Source organism: Sceloporus occidentalis, unplaced genomic scaffold (genome assembly GCF_023333645.1).
Source record: "Sceloporus occidentalis isolate IW3139 unplaced genomic scaffold, rSceOcc1.0.p SCAF_1, whole genome shotgun sequence".
In the NCBI taxonomy this organism is placed as follows: Eukaryota; Metazoa; Chordata; class Lepidosauria; order Squamata; family Phrynosomatidae; genus Sceloporus; species Sceloporus occidentalis.
The window spans coordinates 122,307,788-122,329,966 of NW_028316981.1; the positions used below are offsets into that span (position 1 = coordinate 122,307,788).

General features: G+C 41.2%; 1 protein-coding gene across 1 annotated transcript in view; it reads left to right on the top strand.

Annotated features, from left to right (window-relative positions):
- Nucleotides 1-22,179, top strand: part of LOC149322067 (netrin-1-like) — a 178,796-nt gene that overhangs the window by 123,204 nt on the left and 33,413 nt on the right. The window contains exon 5 of the mRNA XM_089522730.1: nt 19,761-19,835. Within this exon, the coding sequence (XP_089378856.1) occupies nt 19,761-19,835 (75 nt within the window). The remainder of the gene's footprint in view (nt 1-19,760; nt 19,836-22,179) is intronic.

A 22,179-nucleotide genomic window follows, 5' to 3' on the forward strand; every position in this document is an offset into this window, starting at 1 on the left:
ACCCATGAATAATGCCCCTGATGGTACCTCCTGGATTCCTAACTTTAAAATATTATTATTTATCTATTCCCCTTCTTGTATCATTTACAATAAAACAATCCATCTTTTCAGAAGTAGATTGTAGCACAAGGCTTCAATAAACCTTCTCTTTAAAAGCAAAGGGGAATCTCAGTCAAACTGAGCAATCTGATTGGCGATGAGACTCAAAGTGCATGATATAGCATTTCAGGAGCAAATTTATTTCTTAAGTACCACACCACATTAGACAGGGAGAATGAATTCCTATATTTTGATTTGACAGCTTGTCCATAGTATAGGTACCTAGGCACTATGGCACGATTCAGATTCCATCACCTAAAGCAGTCCTGGGAACCCTATGGCTCTTTGACTATTACCCATACTACTTTTCCATTGACCATGCTGGCTTGGGCTTCTTGGAGATGAAGCCCATAACATTTTTAGGACCAAAGGTTTTCCGGCTCTGCAACACTATGTTACTTTCTATCAGTATAAGTGTGGATGTCCACTGGTATCAGTGTCCACACTGTGCTATCAGGCATCTCTGACCTATACAACCCAAGAGAAGAAATCACTGAACTAAGCCACTTCGCTATACTTACAAAGAGAAAGTATGGAGTAGCGATAAGGCCTAAATGCCCTAAACCAGATCCTGTCTGATGTGGAAGCTGAATCACTGCTGTGAAAACCCTATGGGTTGCCATAAGCTGACAGGTGACTTGAAAGTGTGCATGCATAAACACACATGTCTCTGTCTGGACTTGACCTATGAAAATTGGACAACCCTGAGATCTGACAACCCTAGATAAAACTGATTGTATTGATCCATTTCAAATTTGGTTTGAAGACAACTTCAGTCACCTTGGTGGATCACCTTCCCTGAAAGCTACCCTGAGGAAGTGTATCCCACAATGGCTTTTGACACTATCACCCACAGTATCCTTCTGGGCCACCTGGTTGAGATGCACTGTTTTACAGTGTCTTTGCTCCTTCTGGCAAGCCCAGAAGGTGGTACTGGGGGATTCCTGTTTGACTCTTTGACTGTTGGTCTGCAGAGTCCTTCTTTTGGAAAAATCTCAAGTGAAGTATGAGCTTCATGAGTTGGAAGCTGGTTTGCTGCAATTTGGAAATTTCTGGTGGGATGAAATGTTTCAGTTCACAGATTACAGAGAGCCTTATTGAAACTATGACACAGCTTCACTGGCTCCATCCCAATTAGTTTCAGGGCCTGGTTCAAGGTATTGGTGGTGATTCTTAAAATCTGTACACCAACCTTCACCAACTTGGTTCCCTGACGGTTCTGATTATGTCACTCATTAGTTATGAGTGAGGATGATGGAGATTGTAACCTAAAGCACCATGAGAATACCTGGTTGGGGAGAGCAATTGCATACAGCCTGCCACCTGCATATCATAGGGAACTCTACCACATAAGTTCTTCCCTGTATGTTTAGAGCAGCAGGAAGGATTCTGTGATATAAGAATGCTGCATTCTCTCCATTGTGGCAGTAGGTAGTAGTTAAGAGAGTTTGGGAAGGTTGCTCTTTTTCTTCTTCTATTTGATTGCAGTCTTTTCTGTGTATTTTAGCTTGCTTTTATCATTGTTTTCGTTGTTGTCCATTAGATCTCATTAGTGCCTTCCAAATATGATTATGGAAATTGATTTTTTCAGCTTCCAGCTTTAGTGCTGTAAACCGATTGTTCCGTGTGATAAACCCTGTGTGTGAGCCATGGTATGATGTCCAGCATGATCCTGTCTCTGGAATCCCCCCCCCTTTTTTTTTTGCCACCTTTTCCCTCCCATTTACTGTTAGTGTCAATCCACCCTGACCACAGATACTTTCCTGGAGTGTAGAACAGCTGCTGTTCAAAAGGCCAAACTGTAAACTCTGGGGAGGCACTGGAAATATTAACTGGAACAATTCTTTGCTATGAAGTAGGGATGGGGTTTCCTGTAGGTCTTATCAGGTTCCTAACAGTTCCCACAAAGCACAGGAGTAGAATGCTGTAAGATATGACACATTCTATCTTGGCTATCATGATGCTTCATTTGCAGATGGGATACAATGCAATTACGCAACTGCTTGGGCTGAGCAGAGCTGAACAGGACAACAGCCCAGAGGACACACTGCAGGGAACATTCTCACTCTTCCCTTAGCTATGAACTGTGCTTGGACTTCCTTTTTCCTTGTTTTGGAACTGCAGATACATATAAACTTAATCTGAGTGGAAAAGGCAGAAGAGAATATGGAGAAAGGATTTGGGTATTTTTCCTGACGATTAGGACATTGTCAATAATATTATCATACTTTGTAACATAGAATTATGTCCCATGTTTTATATGTGACATGTTAAGTTCTGGAACAGTGTTGCAGCCTGGTGGTTTGGAGTAATTTCAGATGGCATATAGGCGGGATACAGACTGCCCCTTTGGGGAGGCCTGCACCTGCCCCTTTCCCCGACAGATCGGGGCCTGAGCTGCCACAGCGGCGGCCCTGGAGGCCCCAATCCGCCACTTTTCCAGGCCTCAGGGAAGCAGCAAAACGCTGCTTCCCCGCGGCCTGGAAAGGGGTGTCCTTGGGGCTTCATGACCCAAGGACACCCGACCGGGGAGAGAGAGAAAGGGGCTCTTCAGTATCGCTGGCACAGCGATACGCGGCACGAAAGGTGCTCTGTTTTGGCACTCCTTTCGGCACCGCAGAAAGGGCACCACAAGCGCCCTTCAGCGGTGCCAAGATGTAACGACCGCGCTGCGCCATTTGGATGCGATGCGGCTGTTACGTCAAAATGGCAGCGCCAGTGTGTACAGGGCACCGCCATTTTATCGTCCCTGTCACATGCAAGGGGTGAGGCCGGTATGGACGCTGCATCCTCGGCCAACCCCTAGCATGTGACGGGGGCGCCGCATACACCGGTATGTACAGCGCCTCTATTAGCAAAAATATGAATGGGGAACCTCAATCCAGTGCTTGTTTGCATTTCAGTAAATGCCACTTGTTTTACCTGGTCTTTTCTAAATGCACATAAGAAACTTTCAGATGTTTTCAAGAAATGCATGTGAATATGTATATAGGACATTTTTGAGAAAAGATTTACCAGAAGATGTGCAGAAGACAAATAGGTCACCTACCAAGTCTAGCTTTTGAATCATTGGCCCAACTGATTCCAGGCTTAATTCCTGGAAGCTGTTGGTTGAAACAGTATTACCAAGAACACCAGGAAAGTTGTAGTTTTCTAGCTATGGTGCTTTTCATTGCCCCTACTCAGTCTGTCTTATACTGAAAGTATAAGAAAACTGTCTTATACTGAGTCAGCTCATTGGTCCATTGAGGCCAGTACAATCCCCTTTGATTGGTACCCACCGTTGATGTTTTAAAGTAGGAGTCTTTCCTCACCCTACCCTGAAATTACATGGTATCCCCTGCTAGTTCCTGCTGCCAGTACTAACTAGGCTTGACCCTACTTAGCTTCTAAAATCAGATGATATCAGGAGTATTCAAGGCGGCTGCAGCTCTGAGATGCAGTTGAAGCAAAGGACTAAAATAGAAAATTATTTCCTTAGGTGAACTTGTTGCTGGGGCCTGAAGGAGCAGCAGCTATCTGAAATGCAAAGTACCTAGTGATTCCACCTTTTTGAGCCCTTATTGTGATGATATAGCCTCCAACATTTCACAGATGAAAAGTGGGCTTGTGTGGCCAAGCAATATCATACTGTGGTCAAGATGGCAAACATTATCATGAGAAAGAACACAAGCTAGGGGAGGCTGCAGGAGGTTGCTTTTCCTGACACTACAGGGAAGGGCAAGATTCTCCTTCCTTCCCTCTCCCCTCACTGACATGAGTGTAAACTACTTTTTCACTTTAAACTTAATTTGCATCAACTGAAGTGAGTAGAGGACAAAGGGGGATACTAGGGAGGAGGACAGAGAAACTGGAATATTTGAAAAGCAGTTGGAAAAGTGACAAGGTTAATTTTGTCTATCTTTGCCAGATTGGGACAGGTGGAAAGTATGTGATGAAACAGCAGAATGACAGGCACAGAATGCTACCATAGAATGGTGTTCAAGCTCCAGTCTAGAGAGGAACAAAGCATCTCAGCAGAACCTCCCCCCACCCCTTTCCTAGTTACTGTCTTCAATGGGAGGTAGCCCAAAAAAGTGTCCAGCAAGTTAACACTGTCCCCTGCTTGCAACAAGAACATTTCACAATGGGCCCCCCTTACAATGGAGAAAGGCAAAGGTCGTGCCAGAGGTTAGAAAGCACCCACTAGGGGCTATGACTTGCTGTCAAATGCAAGACAAAGTTCTTCACACACCCTGCTTCTCAGTTTGAGCCCTTTTATTCTGCTTTGGTTTTGTGGGTCGACATGGTTACTTGGTAAACAATAGAACATCTTGATAGGAGCTTGAAGGCAAGGAAGCAGATGTGGCTGTCCTTGACAATTGCATTCCATTCTCCTCTCAAACACCACTCTCTAGTAGAAGTTACAGTTTTCTTTATTTTAATTTGAAATAGATAATGCATTGTGATATGTCATTTCTCCATTATTTCACAACAGGTTTCCAATGTACATATAATTGTGACTTTCTATGGGAGGTGAAGAAAGTTCACTTATGATGACAAAATAATATCTGTGTCCCAAAATGGGACATGTAAATTAGCCTCATCTACTTCCAGGGGGGGGGGAAAGGACCCAAATAGTGTGATATTTTTACCTCAACACTGGCTCTGAGAAGGAATATATTGATATAAATTTACTTTGTTCATGTTTGAAAATGTACTTCTTTCAACTATCTCTCTCAGAAACTCATTACATATGGCCAGTGGAGATATAGTCCAAAGAAGTAAATTTCCCAAGCTCTGGCATGCACTCCATGAAAAGCAAAATAATATGGAGTGTTATTGCTGTGGAATAAACCAGGAAACATGATGAACGGAAAACACTCTTTAGTGAAAATCTGTTGGTCAGACACTGCTGTCAGTTACATACGTGTGTGTGGGGGGGGGGAGGGGTATGTGTGTACTTTCATAGTGGTAGAATAACTTTGGATTTGCAACACCCTCTGGCAGCTACAACACATATTGGGTACAATTTTAAAATAAACACTGAGCTCATCCATGCTGACTGAAACAGTCATGGAATAGTTGCATTGTAATTCCAGATGAAATTATTTTTCCCCTTAAATTGTCCGCATGTTGCCATGCCATCACTTAACTCTCTCTGGGAAGCATTTCCTGTATCAGCTGCAATGCATGCTCATATGTTATAACAGTGAGTCAGTGGTCATACATTTTGACACTTAATCGACTGAAAGAGAAGAAAGCCTTCCTTGGTCTAGGCTAGGGACCAGTCTCTCTTCCCAGGCAGGCCTTCAGTTTTTGCCAAAACGTCACATTTTACCAAAGTTTCACTTTAACCACATGAAAATATGTATATGTAAACACATTTATTCTCTGTGTAGGATATCATAATTTAAATCAGTGGTCCCCAAACTGTGCTCTTTAAAGGGTTTTGGACTTCAGCTCCCAGCATCCCAAACTATTGGCTAACATGACTGACGCTTCTGGAAGCTGAAGTACAAAATCTCTTAAAGGGTACAGTTTGGGGATCATTGATTTAAAGGTATAAATTTATTTTTGCTAATTGTTTATCATAGAATCATAGAGTTGGAAGAGACAACAAGGGCCATCCAGTCCAACTCCCAGAAATGCAGGAATCAAAGCATCCCCGACAGATAGCCATTCATCCTCTGCTTAAAGACCTCCAAGGAAGGAGACTCCACTAAACTCTGAGGAAGGAATGTGTTCCACTGTCAAACAGCCCTTACTCTCAGGAAGTTCCTTCTAATGTTGAGGTGGAATCTCTTTTCCTGTAGCTTGCATCCATTGTTCCATGTTCTAGTCTCTGGAGCAGCAGAAAACAAGCTTGCTGCATGCTCAGTGTGACACCCCTTCAAATGCTTAAAGGGCTATCATATCACCTATTAACCATCTCTTTTTAAGGTTAAACATACCCAGCTCCCTAAGTCTTTCTTCATAAGGCATGGTTTCCAGTCCCTTCACCATTTTGGCGGCCCTCCTCTGGACATGCTACAATTTGTCAACATCCTTTTTGAATTATGGTTCCCAGAACTGGTGAGGCCTGACCAAAGCAGAATAGAATGGCACTATTACTTCCCTTGATCTAGACACTATACTTTTATTGATTCAACCTAAAATAGCATTGGCCTTTTTAGCTGCATGAATACGTACCTCACTGTTGACTCATGTTCAACTTGTGGTCTACTAGGATCCCTTTCACGCGTAGTTTTATTCAGCCAGGTGTCCCCCATCCTATATCTGTGCATTTTGTTTTTCTGCCCTAAGTGCAGTACCTTATATTTCTCCTTAATGAAATTCATTTTGTTAGTTTTGGCCAAGCTTTCTAATCTATTAAGGTCATTTTGAATTTTGATCCTGTCCTCAGGGGTATTTGCTACTACTGCTAAGTTGGTGTCATCTGAAAATTTGATAAGTATGCCCCCAATTCTGTCATATAGGTCATTGATAAAGCTGTTGAATAGCACTGGTCCCAGGACAGATCCCTGTGGCACCCCACTGGTCACTTCCCTCCAGGATGAAAAGGAGCCATTGTTGAGCAGCCTTTGGGTTTGGCCAGTCAACCATGTCACAACTATTATCATTACATTTAGTGATATATGAGAATTACAATTTATAAGTAAATTAGTACAAAAAACATTACTAAGGATTCACTATGGTATGGTATGGTATGGTATGGTATGGTATGGTATGGTATGGTATGGTATGGTATGGTATGGTATGTCAATGGGGTATGTGTGTGTGACATAATGAATTACTGCTCTGGGTGATGCCAACCCTAGTGATGTCACTGGCCTTAGGTAGAAACAAACTGCTGGGCTTCTACTAGATTGTGTCTTTTTCCTCATGAATAACTTTTGCCATCTTGACCATAATGTGATGTTGCTTGCCCCACATATACTGTTTTCATTTGTGAAATGATGGACAGTATGACATACTTATCAATAGCACAGTAGCCAGTTTTAACAAACTGCTAAGGCCAGACAAAATTTGTGAAGTCCTAGGGTTCTGTGCTGCAGCAATATCTACTATCATTCAGGTCACATCTGAATGTCACCTGAGTAGAGTTAGGGATGCTTACTTTATTTACCCTGTGGGTTGTCTGGGTCCATCCAGATCAGCCCTGTACTAATATAAAAAAGCTTCTGCTTGCTTCTTCCCAAGCATCCACATTATGACTTCTTCAAAGTCTCACTGGACTTCCCTCGCTGCATCTAACTGGCAGTTCCCTCTCCACTTCTAAAACCAGGACTGAGTGCTGCACAGACCTCTCATCAGAACCTTGAGAAGTGCACCTTCCATATTTTAAAATTTTTAAAGCCTTTTTTTAAAATATAGGAGGCCTTGCAGTGTTTCTAAAACAGTGGAGTAAAAACTTAGCCTCCCCATCCCAATTTGCAGGTCATCCAAAAATTCTGCAAGCCTCCCCTTGCAAAAATCCAGATTTTTCACCCTATAGAAGTAAAAAACCAAGGAAACGTCAGAACCACTGTAAAATACAGTTTCTTTCCAACACCCCCTGTTCACCATTTTTTTCCACCAAAATAAAAATCCCAAGAGAGGGAAAAAACCTAAAATCAGCCAGAAATGAAAAGGAAGTACTGTGTCCTCACTTCTAGTTTTACTTTGGTGCAAAGCCTGAGTGAAGAAAAACGGCCCCTGTCCAGCACATCTGTTTACCCATTTTGAAGTACACGTTTCCATTTTTTATTCTGCAAATGGGTGGGCATGATAGATAATCTGTTGCATGAATCATGAGGAAGCTAAGAAGAAATCACATTAGGCCATTTCCCTCTTCAAGCTGTTAATTGGTCAGTTTGGAAGTTCTCTGGAAATCTGTATTCTTCCGAGTAATAATAATCCAGAACTCTTGAGTTTGCCAGCTGTCTGCTCTTCATGAATGCAATCTCTTGAGCCATCACTTGGCAGTCTGTGAGCAGGAAGCAAACATAGTGAGAAAACCTTCCTGCTTGCTTATAATGATGTTGTGTCATGGCCCAGAGTACGTTCTCTTGGGTTGTAAGACTGTGGGGACAAGGAAGGGCCACAGGCAGGTTTATTAATGATGCCTCCTCAGCTCCCACAGAAGGCTGCCCAAATCTTGATTTCTATCCTGGCAGCATCAACTGAGAGGCTTTAATCTAATTTCATGCTTTATTTGCGCCAATTTGTTTTTCAATCAATCTTGCTCAGCAAGAAGAAAGGATATTGCTGGGGGCTCATTTGTTCAGTCTTGTTCCAAGGGTGAGGTTAATAGCAGTTATGCCTTGCTGGAATAGCTGCAGGATTCATAGAGCCTTACTTGTTTACTTCAGCTCCCTGTTTGCAGCAGTCACATCCTTCATTGCTCTGGTTTTCCTTTCCATCCCAACCACATTTTGTCTTTGAAACAATTTGTGCAGCAGAGTCTGCAACTTGGCTTCAACAACACCTTTGTTGTAAGACAGGCTATAGGAAGCAGTCAAACTGGTAAAATTGGCATAAGTCACACAGAGCAAGCATGACTCCAGAAGTATGAGAATCTGCAGAAACAGAGTGCTTCTGCACAGCTGTCCTCTGTCATGTTTCTAGGTGGAAGCCAAAAAGATAAAATGTGCATTTCCCCCATAGGGAGATAGATGTTCTTCAAGTGAAAGGATAAGGTTTTATTTGTCTAGTGAAGGGATATGCAGTTTTGCTCCACTTTGTTTTGAGATGTGGGAGCATCAAAAGTTGGCAGAGGAAACTCAAAGAAATCAGGTCCAGCTCAAGATGTTTTGCTGCCTCAAAAAAGGAACAGGAAAATATCACCCAAACCAAAGGAAGAAATAACACTATTTTTTCTCTTTGTCCTGACGTGAAGAACAACAGCAGCACCCTGTCAGTTCATACTGCTGGATGGAGAACATCCTCTGCAGAAGGCACATGCAGTAGTATACATAAACCACATACAGTGGGTTGCACAGGACTTTTATATTATTTCTTACTGTGAAACACCTTCTGTGGTGGAATTCCATTAGGTATAAAGTGATTTTTGTGCAACACATGTTCAGCCATACCTGAAGAAAATAGCCTGGGCAAATCAACCAGAGATTCACCCAGGCTTTATGTTGAACTATGTTTTCAAGTTAGAACTATTGCTTACAGTTTCCTGCATGGGAACTCTTAATTGTATCATACCCCTTCTATGTAAGGCAGCAAAGATAAAGACAGGATCAGTCAATGAAATGCTTAATGCAGCAAACATTTGGAGAACATTGTACTTAACTGGCACAGAAAGCAGATCCTGGCTCTGTAAAAACATTTTTACAGTCACCCATGGAACCATTAGCTGCTCAGAAGTTGATCTTGAAGATATTAAAACTAATAAACTCACTCCAGGGACAGACTGAGCCTGAGCATAAAATTGTAGAATTAGAGGACTGGATGGAACAGAACCCAAAATCCATCGAGTTCAACATGTTGTACCAAGAGGGCAGAATAATTGTTAACGGACTGATCCATTTTACCTAAGTTGTATCTTAGAAAGGAAAAGATGGTGCCAACACTTCTGTTTAAAAAAAAAACAGTGTTGGCAAATTATATCCCTTGGAGCAGGTTCTGTTGTCTATTGCAAACCTTCTCTTCAGCATTGGTTGCATAGCTACAGTGGATCATGGGGCTCACTTATTTTTTGGAAACTTCTTGAAAAATTCAGTTGATTTAACTTTAAAATATTTGTTTGGGTGTAGAACAGGTAACTTGAAAGCACACACACACACACACACACACACACACACACACACAGAGAGAGAGAGAGAGAGAGAGAGAGAGAGAGAGAGAGAGAGAGAGTGAAACTTGCAGATGTATGCTTTGTTCTTTTCATGTACAATGCTCTCATGAAATCACTGGTCATTGTTGATGTTGTGCCTTTAAGTCATTTCTGACTTAAGGCGACCCTAGCAATAGCAATAGCAAGTATATTTCTGTACCACTTATCAGTGCACTTAAGCACTCCGTAAGTGATTTACAAAATGTAAGCCAATTGCCCCCAACAGTCTGGGCACCTTGTGGTTTGTGAGTGAGTGGCTGCAGTACAGGTATTTAACCACTGCACCATCAGGGCTCCTAAGGTGAACCTATCACGGGATTTTCTTGGCAAGAGTTGTTCAGAGGAGGTTTGCCATTAGAACAGCAAATCACTAGTCCCTCCCTGCTGCATCAATCTTTCCTGTTTCTGAAGGTGGGTTTTTTGTTGTTGACCCCATACTCAATCAATGACCCTCTTTCTTCTCCTTATGCACTTTCCCTTATATTGTGTGCCTCACACTGAAGTTGTGGCTTGCTGCAGGCTTTGGGATCAAGACACTTCTTGTAAAGGGGTTTGGGGATCTGGCTCTGCAGCTGGAGAACAAAGCAGATGGAGCATGTGGGTCCACAGAGACAGGATTAACCCAAAGCTCTGTTGTCTGTTGACTTGTTTGCCAGTGCTTTCACTATGTGAGTTATATACAACACAGTGGCTACCCAAGCAGAAACTGTGATCCTCATGCAATGAAGTGTATCCACTGGTGCAGAGGTTCCAGCTCTTCCCCTTTCCTTCAACTTTTGGACCTTCCCAGGAGATTACTAACTCCTACACACAGGGTGTGACGTAGTGAAAAAGAACTATAGCTTTGGAAGCAATGCTGCTGCAGCTCTTTTATAAAGACTCTGCAAACATTCTGTTTCAGAGGTTTGATTCATCTAGTTTCAGGAAAACAGCTAACTCCAGAAGAAAGATCTGATGTAGTGTTCCAGAAAGCTTAGAGAAAGGTTATGTAACATGGAAATCATTTGTAGCCATTAGTGATCTTCTTTGGCTTTTAACACTATAATATCACTCTGTTTCAAACTATACAGGTTTGAAGAATAGCACATTTTATTACTCCTGCTATTTCAACCAATGAATTATAATAAATAATGATTAATATTTTAACAGTAGGTTATAGTGAATAATAAGTAGAAATAATAGACCATTTTGTGAGAGTGACAGATAAGCAAGCCCAGCTAATATAGGCTCAAAAATAAGCCCACTTTGCCTGGCATAATCTATTGTGGCTTGATGGAGAAATAGCATGGGATGCAAAAGATGGAATAAAACAAATGTGATGTGAGAAAGATGAACTTGTCTCCCACATTTGTCAGCAAGATATTATGCACTGCAAAGATGGCCACTTTTGATATTCTGTCTAGGTCAAGATAAAGCATCTTTGCTAATTCAAGAAGCACACTTTATCTTCAAATGTTTCTAACACTGTTATTTAAGAAGTGTTCTATGGTATGTAGTGCCAGTGCCAGACATTTGGACTACCTATGATTTTATATTTATATGGACACCATCCTCCTAACAGCACAACCAACAGCGAGCTTGTTCAGGGCTTAGAGGATCAGAAAAGATTAGAGGAATCATAGTGTACATGTCATTTAGCACCCAATACACAGAAGCACTAGTATGGGGGGAGGGGTAATATTCCTCACACGCACTTCCATAGAAATACGAGAAGTGTTAAAAGGTGGAGGAGGGCAGCAGGTTATTGATGTGTTAAGGGACCTTGAGAAAATAAATTTACTAAACAAACAGACTGGCAAGGTGTTTAGCTGTCAAATAGTTCCTGGCATGTGCCTAAACTGCAAATGAGGCAAAACAGCTGCCCCACATTTTATTTTGCTTTAAGGATTTTAAAATGCTGTATTATTTAATGTTCTACTTCCTAAATCCTTCTTGTTTTGACTGGAAGAGAAACGTAGGGTTACAGCTTGACAAAGTCGTTTAAAAACAACATAATTCAAGAAGACAAGATTTCCTGCATGCTTGGAAGGCATGGTTGCATCATTTTATGGCTGGGCAATTCATAACAGCTGCATTCTTATCAATGTTAGAAGCACCTTGGTTAGTGATCATGCCAGCCATCCCTGCTGGGCACCAGTAGGCTTCTACCTGCTGGACACTATTAGCTGGGCACTATGACCCTTTCCCAACCTGGATGTTCTCAGGACGATGGAGAAGTTCCACAGGGCTTCTTCAAGCTTGCCTTTACATTTCTGGAAACAAACTTTTCCTTGTCCTAAATTGAGAGCCTATACAAGAGAAGATGTTTGCTTGAATAGCCTGTGTGTGTTGTGTCATTTAGTGAAAGAAGGGAAAGGAAATAAAGGCATCATCCATTCCATTCTTTTTTCAGCTCTGTGCATAACTACTGGCTCTGCTCTGAACCTCAGAAGTTGAAAGTGCACAAGTTGCAATTCCTTATAGATTCCTGTCTGATATTGATTGCTGTTTGAGATATCATGGTGACAATAGAACATAGATATACTCCAGCAAGGTTACAGATTGCTGGCTTTCTTCTGGAATAATTCTGAAAGGGTATGTGAATGTGTAAATGTGTACACATGCTTGCACATAAATATTTAAGCTGGTGAGAAATAAAAAGCAGAGCTCTAGCCTGAGGAAGACAGGAAGTGATTTGAGGCACTCTTCCACCCTTCTGAAGGGCTACATCTAGTTGGCAATTTTCCCTGAAGATGTTAAGGGAGGACACTTCTCAGCAGTAGAGCAAGCAGCTGCCATGAGGGTTTTAATACTGATGATGGTGATTCTGATTGTGTTGCCCACATCACTAGTCCATTTAGAACAGCAACATGGAGATGGCAACAATTCCTGCATGGCTTATGGATGTCAGGATTCTGTACTTTGGATATTTGCAATAATCATGCATGGTATATGCTATAGACTTGGCCTACGGTACTGTGGTCATAGTAAATGAAGAATGGTAGAATGATAATACCACAGAGTTCAAAGGGACCTCACAGGTCATCAGCCCCTGCTTAGTACAGGATCTAGAGCATCCCCAGCAAGTAGCTAAGATGAATTAAGAAATAGATTAATTTAAAGCTAATGTTGTTTTTATGTTCATTTTCTTTTAGTTCAATATTTCAAAGTCTCTGAATTTCCTAAAAATGAAAAGTGATTTCACAGCCCAACATTAGAATTCTGGAAGTGCAATGTAACCTTGGCATTTCGAATTTCTCTGTTTTGGTTTGCAGAAGAAGGTTAAATTTGTTCATCACATTGGCATATTGGTTGTCAAATACTGATTGCTACTGTATGCCTTCTGATACTGACAGACACACAATCATTGTATGCTAAAAGCATTGTGAGGTTATAGCCCTCTCTGATATGTTGAGATTGCAACCCTCTCCAATATGTAATTAGACTTATGAACAGATATGCTTAGGATTGTCCTGATAGCATAGTAAACACTCAGATAATATTCATATCTTCAGAAAATATTCCCATTAAAATTGCAAATGATCATAGAATTATAGAATAATAGAGTTGGAAGAGACCACAAGGGCCATCCAGTCCAACCCCCTGCCATGCAGGAAATCCAAATCAAAACATCCCCAACAGATGGTCATCCAGCCTCTGTTTAAAGACCTCCAAGTAGGGAGATTCCACTACACTTCGAGGGAGTGTGTTCCACTGTCGGACAGCCCTTACTGTCAGGAAGTTCCTCCTAATTTTGAGGTGGAATCTCTTTTCCTGCAGCTTGCATCCATTGCTCCGGGTCCTAGTCTTTGGAGCAGCAGAAAACAAGCTTGCTCCCTCCTCAATATGACATCCCTTCAAATATTTAAACAGGGCTATCATATCACCTCTTAACCTTCTCTTCTCCAGACTAAACATCCCCAGCTTCAGGAGGAGGCTGATTTTTGGATTTATCATTCTCTGGAATATGATATTCTCAGCCTATGGGAAACTGTAAAAAGGGAAGCTCTCAATGGTCGGACTAAATTTTAACAGACTCTTAGAATTATGAAACTTGAATATGCTTCAGTGTCCCTTCTTTGTTTTAGAAATGATAACCTCAAATCTGTATGCAGAAGGCAAATCTTGTTAGGCTGCTGCTTCCAGCTTTCTTCCATTTTCTCATGCAGCACTCTGAATCTGAAAGCCTGAGAAATCAGTCAGAGTTAGGGTTGCCATTAGTCAGGACCTCCAAACTGGGATAAATGTAGGACAAAATTTTCAAATGTAGGACCTTTTGGGGGGGGGCCTACATTTGAAAAAGAGCCTCGCTGAGGGGAGGATTCCTTCTGCGCTTGGGCTCCATTCATGGAGCCCAAGCGGAGAAGGAATCCGCTCCCTTTCCCGGCCTCTGTGGAGGCTTGGCCTTCACAGAGGCCGGGAAAGAGGGAGCAGAGCCAGGCCGCCTCCCTCAGCGGAGGAGGCCAAGCAGGGAACGGGCCTCGCTCATGCGAGGCTCCTTTCCCTGCCTGGTGTCCGTCGCGGGGGGAGGGGGGTGTCCTGGGGGCGGGGCCAAACCGGGGCGGGACCGTGCAGACCCACCCCAAACCGGGAAAGTCCTGCCCCCAGGCGGGATATGGCATCCCTAGTCAGAGTTTACCCAGATCCTGGGTAATCAGCCAGAAATATTAGTGATTTATCAGCTCCATTAATATGTAGTACTGTACTAAAGGAGTTACTGAGTAACTGGTTTTATCCTCACAACAAAGAGAACAGCATGTAGAGGACAAATGAAGTATAATTAAAAAGAAAAAGAAAATAAATTTACTTAGGAAGATAAAAAGCTCTGTATATTTGGAAAAGGTAATAATAACCAAGACAGCCTACATAGAATACTGAATTATAATTGCAATTTATATTTATAGCTTAAGTGAAAACTTAAGCAATCTCATATACAAGCACTAAGATTATGTTCTGGGTTGCTTTTCTTTGAATCCCAAACTCTAACAAAATTGAGCATATTCACCTTGATGAAATTAGTTTTAGTGTTCTATATTGCATATTCCAAAACATCATGGTGTTGCTCATTGCAAATGTAATGTCCACTTCCCTTGATGGATCACTAAATGAGACAAACCAGGCCTATATTCATTGTAATGGTGGGACACTGTAGCGGTCAAAATGACACATGTAGAATCCAGGGGCATCCTCAGTGGGTGCAGACCACACCAGGTGACACCCTAAGGGGCAATGGCATCACTAGGATTGATATCACCTGGTGCGGTAACTCATGGTGTCACCCTCCATTGATCTCTTCCCATACCAAACCCTTAGTAATGTTTTTGTACAAATGTTACTCATAAATTGTAATTCCCATATATCATTGACTGTAATGGTAATAGTCGTGACATAAAGAACTTGCAAAATTAAAATTATACCTTTAAAGTATAATATCACACGCACAGCCTAAATGTATTTACAAATGCATAGTTTCATGTGGTTAAAGTGAAAATTTGGTAAAATGTGATGTTTTTAAAGAAATTTTAAAAAGAATTTTTTAAAAAAAAAACAATTATTTTTTAAAAATAAAATTAAAGGTTGACTGAGCAGGGTGTGGCTTTTAACAACAAGCAGCTCTGTCAGATCAGCTGAGATGAGTGCCCCTCCCCCAGAGTACCTGAACATCAGCATTATTCCACAGTAAATGAGTAAAAGAAATTTGTGTGAGATTAGGCTCCAAACCAGATGGTTCACTCTATAGTAAAATAAATATTAGGAATGGTCAGCGAGAGTTAGTCAAGATGAGGAAAGCCTCCAGCCTTTTATTTCTATGTCAACAGCATCCTATTGGCTCTACATGTGCTATAACTGTTAATTATGCCAGTGGAAATGGAAGCGATAGTGATGGTGGGGGAAAAGGGGGGAAATTGGCAAAGATGGCTGTGGGAAGAGCGTAATTGCATAGGTGATTGTCCAAGCTATCCCTTCCATGCTGCCTTGGTTCTATGGACCCCTGGAAGCCAGCCATTCAGATGGCAGCATTTTCCTTCTCCAACCTTGTGTGAGTATAGAGAAAGTGTCATGCTAGCATAACAGACTTTTATGTTAGTGTTGTGTTGCAACAGGATTGCACTCTCTATGTGCTATATAGTAATAAAAATATCATATTAGCTGTCACAGGGGCTGCCTCCCCTCTCAATTTCTGTTTCTACCAATCTTGACATGCTCAATACCTTTCCCAGAAGAGACAAAATAAATCTTACAAAGAATAAGAGTTGTTGAAACTGCACAGGCTGGGTTGTATTGAATTATTTCTAATTATTAGGAAAACTTGGGTAACAGCCTTTAATCCCATAACTAGGAGACAAGTCATATTTCTGTACTCTTTGTGGGTTTTTTCCTATGTTGTTATAACTAGAAGGTTTCTTCATTACTGTCTCTCTCTTAACTATTCTAATGATACAAAGATGGTGAAACATATTAGACATAGCAGTATAAAAGCAAAAATACAATTAAGCTAAAACCATAATGGCTTTACTTCAGCCATAAAATTTCAGTCCAGATAATAAACATATGACATTTCAAACCTCTGGGAAATGAAGATTCATTTCTTGTATTATAGCTGAGTAGCACAGAGTCAGCATGGTGTAATGGTTTGAGTGTTGTACTACAACTCTGGAGATCAGTTTGAATCCCTGCTTGGCCATGGAAACGTATTAAGTGAGCAAGTCACACTCTCTCAGCCTCAGAGGGAGACACTGGCACAAACCTGAACAAATCTTACCAAGAAAACCCTGTGATAGGCTTGCCTTAGGGTTGCCAGAAGCTGGAAATGACTTGAAGGCACAAACTACAACAAGCACTTTCTAACAACGTGCCTCTTCATGTCTGTGCCATTTTTTAAATTTATTTTTTTGCCAGTCAGACAGGCACATAGATAGTATCAGCAAGAAACTGACACTGGAATATCAGCAAGAAAGAAGCATGTCTTATTACAGTTGGCAATATCCAGACAAATACATATTTGCATTACTAAAGTTAAAGCTATCTTGGCATGAATTTGTGGAAGTATTGCATGTTCATATTATCTGCATCATGGGTTTGCCAGAAGTGGCAAGAGAAATGCTGGTGAGGTATCAGTCTTGGCCTTGTGCTTAAGGGTATAGATGTGTTTCCTTCTAGTATAAGGAAACAGTGTCAGGGTGATCAGACGTCTTCCTTTTACAGGACACTTCAACCTTCTGTCCAGGAGGAATTCCAAAATGTTCTCCATTTTAAGCATTTTTGGTACCAGATGCAGATCATTTTTTAAAAATTATTGTTTCAAAACAGGAGAAAAATACAGCTTTTCTTCAGCGTTGTATCTCACAGCAGTGTCTATCTGGTATCTAAATAGTTATACATCCATGTATCCTTATATTACATATATTTAATTTCTTAGAAAGAAAAAAAGAGTAGAAATAGAAAATAATAGAAAAACCCAAATTCAATGGATTTCTTTAAGCGATTATTTACGTACTCCCAAGATGTGGATCATTTTTTTAACACGCACATCTCTCAACAAGAGAGACTGCCCCTCTTTTGGTCTCCTCTGGCATATACATATTATGTGCAGTTGAGCACATAATAAAATACAGTATATGCAATACAGCTGTAAATAAACTATATGAAATGAATTTATATTCATATTAGTGCTTTTAGCTGATTAAAAATGTCCTACATTTTCTTGAATGTCCTACATTTTGTGGTGCCTTGTCTTCCTTTGTGATTATGATATCTAGTCACCCTGAAAAGATTATGCACTGCCTGTGGTGTGGTAAAGAGACATGTTCCTATGTCAAACAAGACCCAGAGGCTGAAGCTGAGGGAGCCTGCCACATAAGCTTGTGGAATGTGTGAAACAACTGGGGCTGTATCATCTTTACACTAATTAAATTCAAATAAACTCAGTCAGTAACCTGGTTTAGTACTACACTCCATAATCCAATTAAAGGTTCTGGGATTAATCCTGGGTTCTAAGAAATGTTTTAATGAACTACTGTACCTGATAATGCTTTGATCTCTTCTACTCTGAGTTTACGAAAGGAAAAATAGTTATTTATTCATTTATTTTGGGAAAGAAGGAAAAGGACTATCACATCTTTGAAAGTAACACATTTATTCTGTCTCATTTTCTTAACATTGAATTCATGTATTAGGAAGAATGGGTCTGCACAGGTAGGAGCTGGCCATGTTTTCAGTGGCATCCATGGAGTCCATTTACAGGGGAGAGGGTAGGACAAGGTCTAGGAAAAGTAGTCTTGGTTCTGGCCATTGCACTATCCAGGGTAATGTCTTCAGTGATCTGGGAGAGGCACAAAGAAAAGGCAGGAAATTCAAGTTTAAGTACCCATCTGCAATAAAGCTGGATCTTGATGACTCCCTCTTAGTTTAAACTACCTACAGTAAGAGACCTGAAGGACCTATATGTAGATAATATCATTATTTTAAAAAAATTATCTGTATCTGATTGTCTTTATCTTATACATCTCTTTCAGAACCCAGTGATGAAGGGCAGTTATATACATACCGTTACTGATTTTATATAAATACACACACAGAGAGATGTACATACACATATACACACATATTACTGGTAGTGCAGATTTTTAGTAGAAGGGTGTGATCTAAATAGATCCCTACTTCTCCTTCTCCTATTTTATGCCCTCACACAATTGTGGTGGCTCTAACTGGTAAGCATGCACATTGTAGAGGAGTAAGAGGTACACGATCTGTCCCAGGTAAGAGGTCATTTGGGAATTCTCTGTAAGTTGTTCTGAATTTTCCAAAATGCAGGATGTATGCATAATGAATCACAATCTTTGTTAATAATTGTGAAGAAGCAAGTTGGCTGCACCACATGGTCATTTCCTCAGTGCAAAATACAATATCCAGCTCACCTGCCTCTGGTATATGCAGCTGTGAAAAAGGATGGATGTTGTTGGATATCCATGGGGAAAACTAAGAGTGGACTACCTACAGTTCAACTCAACACAGCCTCTGGAAAGAGAGAATAAAATGTGAATAGGAAAGAAGAGCCTTTTATGCACTGCAGATAACTATGCTCACTGTGTTCCAAGTGGCGCAAAATGGCTCCAACACAGCCAAAGCAGGAGGGAGGCAGTGCTAAAGCAGCAGTGCCGCATCACGTTAGAAGCACTGGAACACAGGATGATTCAAAAGGAGGGAAAAAACCATCGTATCACAGCAGTAGGGCCCATTAGAACTGAAGCAGTCCCACTGGGGCATTTTATTTGCACACTCCAGTAGAGTGGACGCCAAAGGCTTTGCTAATGCTTCATGGGCTGCTAATTTCCTCTCTGACCCCTTTTGTTGAGGCATGACCCCAGCCAGAATCCCTCTGCAATGAATGCCAAAGCCTGACACAGGTCTGGGTTAGGGGGGGTGACAGAGAGGCCTCTGTGGGCTTTAATCAAGCTCCAGTTTGCAGTTTAAGCACTGGGAAGAAGGAGGGGGTTATGGCTCTAAAGAGCTGGGTGGCACAATAAGGGAGGCCCAGGGTCTCCCATGGAGGCAGCCGAGCTGTAGCAGCCTGCAGAAGGCATCCTAAAGAAATTGTCAGGCAGGAACGGGAGGGGAGGGGAGGGACGAGAGGAGGGGATGGCTTCTTTTGTGAGGTGCTTTAGAAAGGCAGGTTTTTCAATGAGTGCCCCCATTAGATGACCCAATCAGGTCCTGGCAGATGGATATCACAGGCATGTTGCTTATTAAGAGCAGGCTGCAGTTTCCACTGCTCCCTCTCCCTCTTTCCTTTCTCCTCCTTCCAAGCCTTTCATTCATTTTAAGACTAATTTGTTTTGTTAACACTTTCTTCTCTCTTCTTCATCTCCCCCAGACTGTGATTCCTACTGCAAAGCATCCAAAGGGAAGCTCAAAATCAACATGAAGAAATATTGCAAGAAAGACTACGGTGAGCCACTTATGTCAATGTCACCTTAGACGTTCTATACACCTGCCTATCTATATGTGTAACAGAAAGTTTTAAAGTTCCATTTCTTTTCAGAAACACAGACAGCAGCATCTCTCTTCCATAGGGCAGCCTGTTGCACAGTTGGCCCAAAATGATACAGGACGCCTAGATTCCTGGAAAGCATCTGCAAAAGGGCAGCAGATTGCCATAAACAATTAGAGTAAGGAAAGCCAATGGTGTGGCAAGCAAACTGTGGGGAACACCCGGAACACCCAGTTTCAAATGCAGCTGCAAGCAAATTACTATCTCCTGGTCAAGGTCTAACTTGCAGCTAGAGATTTGGCTATGTTTGAAATGAGTGTGTGTGTTTGCATGCATGTTTGTGCACCATATGTTTTTGGAAAGAATCATAGAATCATAGAGTTGGAAGAGACCACAAGGGCCATCCAGTCCAACTCCCTGACATGCAGGAAATCTAAATCAAAGCATCCCCAACAGATGGCCGTCCAGCCTCTGTTTAAAAACCTCTAAGGAATGAGATTCCACTACACTCCGAGGGAGTGTGTTCCACTGTTGAACAGCCCTTACTGTCAGGAAGTTCCTCCTAATGTTGAGGTGGAATCTGTGACACTTGTAAAATTAGCGAGTTCCTCTTAGGTAAGGGAGTGAAAAGGACTTGAATGCTGCCCAAGAGACTGCGTAGAGAAGAGCAGGAGGGATGGGGAAGGCAGACAAACCAATGATGGAACTATCTGAGTAAGGGTACTGTAGCTTTCTTTGCCATCAGTGACAGTGTCAGGTAACTACATTTGACTGGCTGTCTGGCTCTGGAATGGAATCAGCTTCTCTTCATTATCTCTGATCATTTCATCTCTCAATGAGAGATGCAACAAAAATATGTCAAAGTTGTAGCAATTAGGGAAACAGGTGAAAACTACACACACACGGGTACGATTAATAGAAGTCTCTTCTGGCCCCAAATCATCACAATTTGCACAATTATTCAGCAGTTTACTTTCATTCTGGCAAAGATATAAACATGCCAAGAATATATAGTGCAGCTCTCTACAAGTCATGGAATGGTAAGGCAGGGAACAAAAAGATTAAGCTGTATGTTATAGCTGTCCCAAATTAAGTGTTACTTGTTTTTATATCCCCTACTTATATTTTTAAGGCACATCCTCAATATGGCTTTCTTGTGCGTGATAGCAATTAAATGAACAGTTATCTTTGATAGCATTTAAATGTAAAGTGTGTACAACAAATACTTATGTTTCTATGCCAGTGGCACTCTGCACATACACACTCATGATTTCATTGCCAAATGATTTAGCTTCAATATAGGGAATTTTAAAAGGTAGAATTAGGGGAGTAGTTAAATGGCGGGACAAGGGTATTGCCACTCCCAAAGAATAATTTTGCTCCCTCCCATGAAATGTCCTTCACTCTTCGAGTTTCTTGCATTGTGATAACTTAAAATTTTGATTGGAAATTTAGAAATCTGGTTTATGCATTCATAGAAAAGGGGCAGACCAAGTTAGCAAGGGAATGCAAACAGCAAATAGAAGAGTTCTGTGAATGAATGATTTTCAGTGTCTTACTTTCTAGAAATTGCTAAAAATTGAGAGACGGAAGGAGAATTTCATTGAAGGGGGCAGCAATGCCCTCATTTTACTTACATACACATACACACACACAGAGTACACTTCTGGGTTGAAAAGGGGACTTTTTAGAAGCAACAGTGTAGAATGAACTATGGTGAAGAATGAAGGTTGGCAACCTCTCAGATGTAGACTTCACAGTACGCTGGGGGTGAGGGTGGCTGGTTCCCTACAGATACAGAACCTTTATAAAGTGGGAGAGAACTGTGCCTCTTTCTGCACATTTATCTATATGAAATGAAGCATGAATGCTTGAAAAGAGTTTCTTGTCTGAAGTACAAAAAGAAAGACAGAGGCAGAAAACATGAAAAAAAACCTTACATACACTAACCAAAGGAAAATTGTGACTTTCTTGCCATTATGAAAGAGTTGCTTCCTTGGCATCACTATATGATATTATTTTATGAGTTCCTTCCCTAGCCAGCAATCATTAAAGTTATTTTTTGTCCTTTGTTTTCTCTGAAGCAAAGGAAGGAATCAAAGATGAGAAATCTATAAGTAGCTCACAGTTGCAGGAAGATAGCTGTTTGTGATACAAGATATCTAAAGGTGTATCAAATAAGAGATAAGAGACAGGAATTCTATAAATGGGATCTTTTGTTGTTGTTGTTGTTAACTGCTTTCAAGTGGACTTTGGCTCATGGCAACCCTCTGAATGAAACATTTCCAAGCTTCCACATCCT